We start from the raw sequence: 7,687 nt of genomic DNA, 5'->3' as shown, positions 1-7,687 counted from the left end.
GAAAATATTACAAACCATATGTTTTTTGACCCATAAGTTGGCGGAACCACGCCCCTTTAATTATGTATACCAGTTTGAGTGCAGCTCTTCTGTACCATCTTTATAATGAAATTTAAGGTTTCGGGTGGTTTTCCTTACTGAATTAAAACATTTTTAGTAGTTTTCAACATAGCCTTTGTATGGGAGGTGAGCGTGGTGCCTGAAAATAGGACTTCTGACAGTTTCGTTGATATATCTTTGGTAGTTTACGAGATATGCACAAAAATCTTAGTAGGGGGCGTGGTCATGCCCACTTTCCGCAAAAATTACTTCCAAATATGACCCTTCCTAGGACGATCCTTTGTTTCAAATTTCACTTCCAAAGCTCAATTTATGGCTTAGTTATGACACTTTATAAGTTTTCGGTTATCGCCATTTTGGAGGCGTGGTAGTGATCCGATTTCGTCCATCTACGAACTTAACCTTCTTATGGTGCTCAAGTTACAGCTTCTACATTCGAGCAGACAGACATCCGGATTTAAACTCTACTCGTCACCCTGATGACTTTGGTATATATGTATAACCCTACATCTTACTCGTTTAGTTTTAGGACTTTTAAACAACCGTTACGTGAATAAAACTATAATACTCTCTAAGCAACTTGGAATAGAGTTTGTAACCTTTATAAGATATAATATATATAATAGAAGGTGAATATATATAATTATGTCAACTCTTTGCTAAAGAAGTCAAGGAAACTTCAAAAAGCAATCATTTAGTGCACCTCTTCAGATCTATGATTCTCGACAAATGAACACTTTATCTTAGATATAAAATAAAAAATAGATAAGACCATCTCAATGATTTGGTAACTATAAACTCAAGCCGTCCAAAAATTTACCGCTTTCGTGCACTTTTTACATTTAGACTTCATATAAGACCTTTTTTTATTTTAAAAAATTCCAATTGTTCAAATATTATTTATTTTTTCCAATAACTTTTGCTTTTAAAGTTCATAAAATTTTTGAACACTTTTTCCATATTAAAACCCCAAAAGTTACTCTCGAAATAAAAACATCACTTTTTACGTCTTAAGCACTCCACTTTACCCCAAATTAACTCGCTTAACCTACTCTCTCCAAAAGTAATACAGAATTAATTTCCAAAGCACAACTGACAGCTGCACAGTTCCTTGAATCCTTGCCTCTACTGCTGCAGCCACAAACAGTTGAGAGCAAATGGAAGGCACAAAAAACGGAAGGTCGCAAACGCACAATACGCAAAGTATGCCGAAGCGCCGGAAAGTTTCATCAATTTTCGTGAAATCTTCATCAAAAATTAATGAAATAATAAATAATAAAATAATACACCGTTAAATAAAAAACCAACACCATTAATAAAATGTCTACGAACTGAAAGGAGGAGGCAAGGACATGCGAAGCCGGCAAACAACTTCAACTCTCAGCATACAGTACGATTTGCAAACGCTGCCGTGCTTTTGTTTTTGTACACACGGAAGTGCGACTGCTACGCGCCCGTCAATATACAGCAACAATAAAATATGGGCAAATAAAACGTTTTTGACACCGAATTTAAAACACTACACAGAGTAGGTTGTGCGAAAGAAGAACGAGAGCTGAAGTAGTACTATGCTGTGCGTAGACTGGTGCTCCAGTGAATCGTTCATCGATTTGTTGGGATTGTAGTACCGCATCGATTCCTTGCCGCGCTGTGTGTTGTCGCGCTTGCAAAGTGTCGCTGCAGACACTTTGGCGATGCCTGGGGGCGTATGACCTGTTGGCGTTGACAACTACTGCTCGGACTGTCAGACATTGTGTGCCGACTCACTCTCCATTTTAATGTGGCGGCGACTGAGCCTTTGCTGTATGTGTTTCGCCTGCAAATTTATTATTTCTGCGCGCTGCATATAGTCAATAGTCGTCAGTTGGCACGATTGTCGTCGGTTATAGTGGTATAAAGTTGGTCAAAAACTGGTTTATGCTATCTGATTCTAGCCTGAAGGTGATGAGAAGAAAAAAAATATCTCTAAGTTCTCAGTAACGTCAAAGGAAAGTTTTTGGATAGGACTACTTCTTAAACAATCTCTGTATTAGATAGACAAACTGTTTCCTTTATTAAAAACTAGCTAGAAGGCAGCCAGATGTCAATAAGAAACCCCACTTGAATGGTCGAAAACCTCAAAGGACCAAGTTTATATCCTTTTGATCTCTCATATTAAGGAGACTCAAACGTAGGGATGCAGCTCCGCGAATTATTCAAAATTCCACTAAGATACATCTCAGAACCAAGTTGGAATTCTCAACGATATATTCTTCTGGAATATTTGTTTTCTTGAAATGACTCATCTCTCGAAACACCGTACTTAAGTAGCCTTCCTTCAGCCGCTTCTCCCTAACTACCAATGTTCTCAAGGCATCCAACGCAGCACACAAATTTTTTCCCAAATATTTATTTTACACATTTCGACGAATGCAAAATTTCTGCTTATTAGCATACTTGAATGCCGTGCAGACAAGACTGGGCACACGGAAAGCCGAGAATTGGTTGAGTACAACAAAACAAAAAAACGCCGAAACCAGGAAGTGGAAGAGAACGTGCAAGGCGTGTTGATGGCAAAAACGCCTGTGACTAATAAACGAAGAGGAGTTGCGCAGTGTAGGTCGCTGTCAAAGGTGCTAGACGTAAGAAATGCCGGATAATAAGGAAGACAATGACAACAAGAATAAGTAACAGCGGGCTGATTATATATACATATTGAAGAAATAAAATCAGCAACAGCCATGACCAATTTTTTCGTTACGGAATTGAATTTTGATAAATTACCAACGGTAAAGAACAAAAACAATACAAACATTTATGGTTTGTAGGTCGACAGTACGGGGGAGACTGCACTGAGTTCTTGTTTGTTTCGCCTTTTTTTTTTTGTTTTTCGCCGTCAGCTTTAATTTGATTTTCATAAAGTCAGTAAGGAACGGAAAAGAAAAATAATGTTTTACCCGTCAGATTTTGAAGCTAATTTTTTCTGGAAGGAGGTGTGGCAAGTAAAGCGAGATGCTATTGAGTACTGAACTCAAGCTCTTTGCTTGAAAATTACTGATGAATTGAGCTATGTTTAGCGAAGAGAAAAAGACTGAATAGGACTAAGTCTCCCAGTTGATCCTCGTACAGATTGAGAACTTTATTTGCTGACGCCAATTTTTCGAAATTCCGAAAGACTAGAGACTAGCAGACCTTATAGAATAGTCACCTGGCAAATGGTAGTATCCTTACTTGGATAGTTGGAATCGGATCGGCGATACAATATAATCGGTGAGTCATACAGATTGGAAACTGTATTTGCTGACCCCGATTTTCCGAAATTCCGAAAGACTTGAGACCAACAGACCTTATAGAAAAGTCACACATCATATGGAAGTATCCTTACTTGGATAGTTGGCATCGGATCGGCGATATAATATATTCGGAGTAGTCACAGCAAATTCCGTACTTAAGAAGTACACGACGAAAGTACATTGATTTCAAGACCCTCAAGACTGAATGACAATATGTCGAAAAACAACCAGTGTAAGGACGGAGCTACCAAAACATGTACTCATTTCCCAGAAGAAGTGTTGCCTGGAACTATAAAATCTATTATCGAAATTATCCTACGGATTCAGTAGCCTTCAAAGTTCAACCTGACCGAGGAAGTTGATTAATGAGCTTTAGCAGAGAGCTTTGAGGTTCATGAAGTTTCCATACGAAATTGCGGTCTTTTCGATAATTTCACTGAAAGTTAGGCATGCTACACAACCAAAGAGAGGATACCCTCAAAACCCGAGGTCCAAAGGATAGGCCTGCTCAGAGCGTGAGCTGAGAAATATTTTCTTTACTTCCAAACTTAGAGAACCGGCCGCTTTCAATAATCCCACCAATTGTTGCTTCGAGCATAAAAATCATCTACAAAATCACAAAATGCAAAATTGTAGAAAGAAACAAACAAATACAACAACAACAAAAGTAGCAACAGCTGCAAATGAAAATACGGAAGCGTTAAACAACTGAATGGCACTTAACGCTAAACGAAAGCAGATTTTTCCCACACTCACACAATTTGCACTTCACTTTTTCCCCAGAGCAGTTCAGGTGAAAGTTTCCAACGCACATAAACCGACAGAAATACATACATACATACTTGTACGTAGACTAAGTAACAAACAGACAAATGCAAATACACACCTTGTGCAAATACTTCAGCCGAACAAGGCAAGCAAGGAAATGAGGATTAAAGTGAGTTGCACGTCAAGTTGCCACAGATGAGTGGACACTTCCGGGTCTGAGTGTGACGTGAGAGCCGCACCGACCGACCGACCGATGGACAGGCCGACATAGTACTTACTACGAATCGAATGGGCGGTATATCGTTAAAATTTGTTTTCTGCCCTTCCACTGTGTTTGTATTGTAGGTGTTTCTTGTGGTTTGTGCGAACAAGAAGAGGTGGTCAAGCAAATTCGGTCGGTCGCTCGGTTGGTTGGTCGGTCAGGCGGTCGGTTCAAGTGAGCTGTGTTAAGGGGCTGCACAGAGGTGAATGCTAGCAACACCTTGCACTAACTGCTTTAACAAATTAAGTGCAAATTCATTTGATTTTTAGTGACTACAACAGCTGACACAATGACAGACTCACCGGACGTATGGCTGCTCGGTGTGTGTGTGTTGGGACAGAGAATGAGTATTTTATTAACAGCTTGTCAAACGGAGCATCTGATTTGTGATCAGAGAGCAGTGGTACATGCATACATACTTAAATTAGTTGAAAGTTAGAAGTGGTGGTTAATAAAATTAAGTGCTGAAACTTTGGGTTGGGAAAATTCCGATATTGTTCCGAAGTATGTTAGAGCTCTGAATTAAACTCGAAGCTTCTTTAATGATTTGCTGGTTGATATTGCCTTGTTACTTTAAAGTATTGAACTCTTCGTGATTAGGCGTTGGAATAAAGATTTTCCTTCTTTTCCAAGTTGCACAACCTTTGAAAATTTCTCAAGCATAAAGAGCTCTGGACCCACTTTCTGTAAAATAATTTTTAAAATCCGCTGTGCTGCACAGTTGCTTTGGACAAGCCGTCAGAAGTCCCACTATCGTAAAGATGATACTCATTGTGGGCCTAATCGAAGACCGCCACAAGTTTAATTTTACAGATACGGACTTGTGATGGGCTAGTCATAGTCGACTGTCAGAAGAACATAGAACTTGGGAGTCATGAACGTTGCTGCCGCTTCGTCCTCCCAAAGTGTAGACTGTAACTTGTGACAGTACCATATTTGTACCTTGATCCATAGTATATGAACTCTAGTCCAAATTTCCAAACTTCTAAACTCAACAGACAACTGCGCGACAGTATTTGTATCCAGTAAACCGATAATCGGCCTCGTTATCGGCATCGACAAAAAATTTGGGATCGGTCAGACACTAGTAACCAATTCCTAGGTTGTTTCAAAAAGGCCTTTGGGTAACTCTTCAACAGTCGATGTATCCAGTAGACCGAGACAGAAACTTGGAACATTTTCGTACCTTGATCCACAGTTTACGAACTCCGTATAACAAATTTTTGAACCAGAACTTCTGAACGCAGTTCTCGGCTGCTCGTCAGTTGTCCGTAACGAGTCCTCAGATTCTTCCACTGATGCCATCTAGTAAGCGAGTTGTCGGCAGAACAAAACCATAACTTAGAGGTAAGAGAAAGCCTTCGAAATAATGGGATCCATAATAAGTGAATTTGCTCTGTTGATTCAGGTCAAACGACAGCGCTCCTTTGATTCAAAGTATAGAACTGGGTTCTCGCTTTTCTGATGATTAGAAATATCACATTTGTCTATGTCCTCTCGTCCTTTTCTTGTGTTTTCATTTTTTGATGTAAAATTTCAACTGCCCGAAAACATTTTTCAGAATTTTTTTCCAAAATAAGTCCATAAATAAAAAAATTAAATTTGGTTTCTGCTAATTTTAATACAAAATTCTACAAGAATATACTTTTACATGAAATTAAAAATGCAACTACTAAATATATAAAATATTTGACTCCCACAGCTTTTTCCCTAACTTTCGACCATAAATATATAAAATAATTGACTTCTACAGCTCTTCCCATAAGCTTTCGTCCACATATCTTGTGTATGTCCTCTTGAGCTCCAAATGGAGTGGAGTTGGCACTGAACGACTTTCAGAAGCTTGAAACCTACTCCCAACCCTGCTAAAAAACCTACAAAATGTTCCATTGGGTAGGACTAGTAACCCTGACACTGCGTTTGATATCCCTGTTCCCTAATCACTCGACTACAGCGGTCATGTAAGTGATGATCATCAATATGTAAATATGCGGTAATCAATAGTAATCGTTTAGTTCATCGGCGCTATCTGTACTCCAATCGTCGTCATCGTATTCGTCATCCGAATAGTCACTTTCATCGCCTTCCGTGTGCGCGGTACTGCTTATTCTATTGTATTGAACAGCATCTCGACGATTATAGTTTATTGGATTTTCGCCTCTCCAAATGTCTTCGTCTGAGTCGTCCGAACTTGTCGATGAAATACCGTAACATTGTATTGGTTCCTCTACTACTGGTGGTGGTGGTGGTGGTAGAGGTTGTGGTACTATATACACATGTGGTTCTTCTTCTATATAGACTTCCTCCACCTCTGCTTCTTCCTCCATATCTTCGTCATCCACTTCCATATCATCATCTTCATCACTTTCATCGTCGTCGTCTTCTTCATCAGCAACTTCCTGCTGTTCTATAATTTCATAGCGCTCTTCCAATTCTTGAATTGGCTGTGGCACTTGTAGATTCACCGCATATTCTTGTGGATGCTCAATATATTCTTGAGGTTGCTCAACATATACTTGTATATTGTTGATGGGGACATTTTGAGGTTGATTCACGTCTCCCTGTGGTGCCATAATCTGTTCCATAAACCCTGCATAATGTTGTCTGGCAAGATTTTGATATTGCACCATAAATTGTTGATGTTGTTGTTGTTGCTGTTCCATAATTTGTGGCAGAATATGTGGTAGCTGCTCAAGAGGCACTACAGGATTTTGCTGCTGTGCCGCAGCCATATGCCTTTGCATATCTAAAATATGTTGTTGTATGTCAAATTCTTGCACTTGCTGTCCAGGTTCCGGTATATATTCAGTGGCGATTTCGCGGTATGGTATTGAATTCGTATCAAAAATAAGTCCACACCGACACGGACAATAATTATAAACTCCACCATTTGCATCCTTCAAAGCTCTTACCTGGAGGTTGAGCCCTTGATAAACCACATTTTCATTGCGATATATTTCACTTTTGCAGAGAGCGTATTCGAAAGCTTCTGTTACGATACATTCACGAATATCGTGAAATGCTTGATTTGGTTCAAGATTTATATTTTGTGTAAGATAAACACGCGTGCGTTGGTTAAACATGACGATGATGATGGGTTGGTTACACGTGTATTTATGTAAGTCTTGAAAGTGCTGCGTCTTTCAAAGCTAAGCGCTGACTGATACTCACTAGCAAATCCTTAGGCAATTTATAGCGAAAAATAATGCTTTGGTATAACTTAGAAGTACCTAAATATGGCGGCAGGTAGCGCGCATTGTTGTTGTTTTAGACTTAAAGGTCAACTGATCCGTAAACATAGATAATCACCTTTTAAAATTTTACT

The 7,687-nt window shown here is 39.2% G+C and overlaps 1 protein-coding gene across 1 annotated transcript; it reads right to left on the bottom strand.

Annotated features, from left to right (window-relative positions):
- Positions 1 to 6,359: 6,359 nt before the first annotated feature.
- On the bottom strand, positions 6,360 to 7,445 carry LOC105210692 (transcription factor SPT20 homolog). Its single transcript, XM_011181802.1, has one exon. The coding sequence runs from the start codon at positions 7,443 to 7,445 to the stop codon at positions 6,360 to 6,362; it is 1,086 nt and encodes a 361-aa protein (XP_011180104.1).
- Between the last annotated feature and the right edge of the window lie 242 nt (positions 7,446 to 7,687).

Source organism: Zeugodacus cucurbitae, chromosome 4 (assembly GCF_028554725.1).
Source record: "Zeugodacus cucurbitae isolate PBARC_wt_2022May chromosome 4, idZeuCucr1.2, whole genome shotgun sequence".
In the NCBI taxonomy this organism is placed as follows: Eukaryota; Metazoa; Arthropoda; class Insecta; order Diptera; family Tephritidae; genus Zeugodacus; species Zeugodacus cucurbitae.
The sequence above is the reverse complement of the archived record's forward strand: the minus strand, read 5'-3'. Positions and strand labels throughout refer to the sequence as shown.

Coding starts and splice junctions, on each gene's coding strand:
- LOC105210692 (XM_011181802.1), bottom strand. CDS start 7,445: ATGTTTAACCAACGCACGCGTGTTTATCTTACACAAAATATAAATCTT.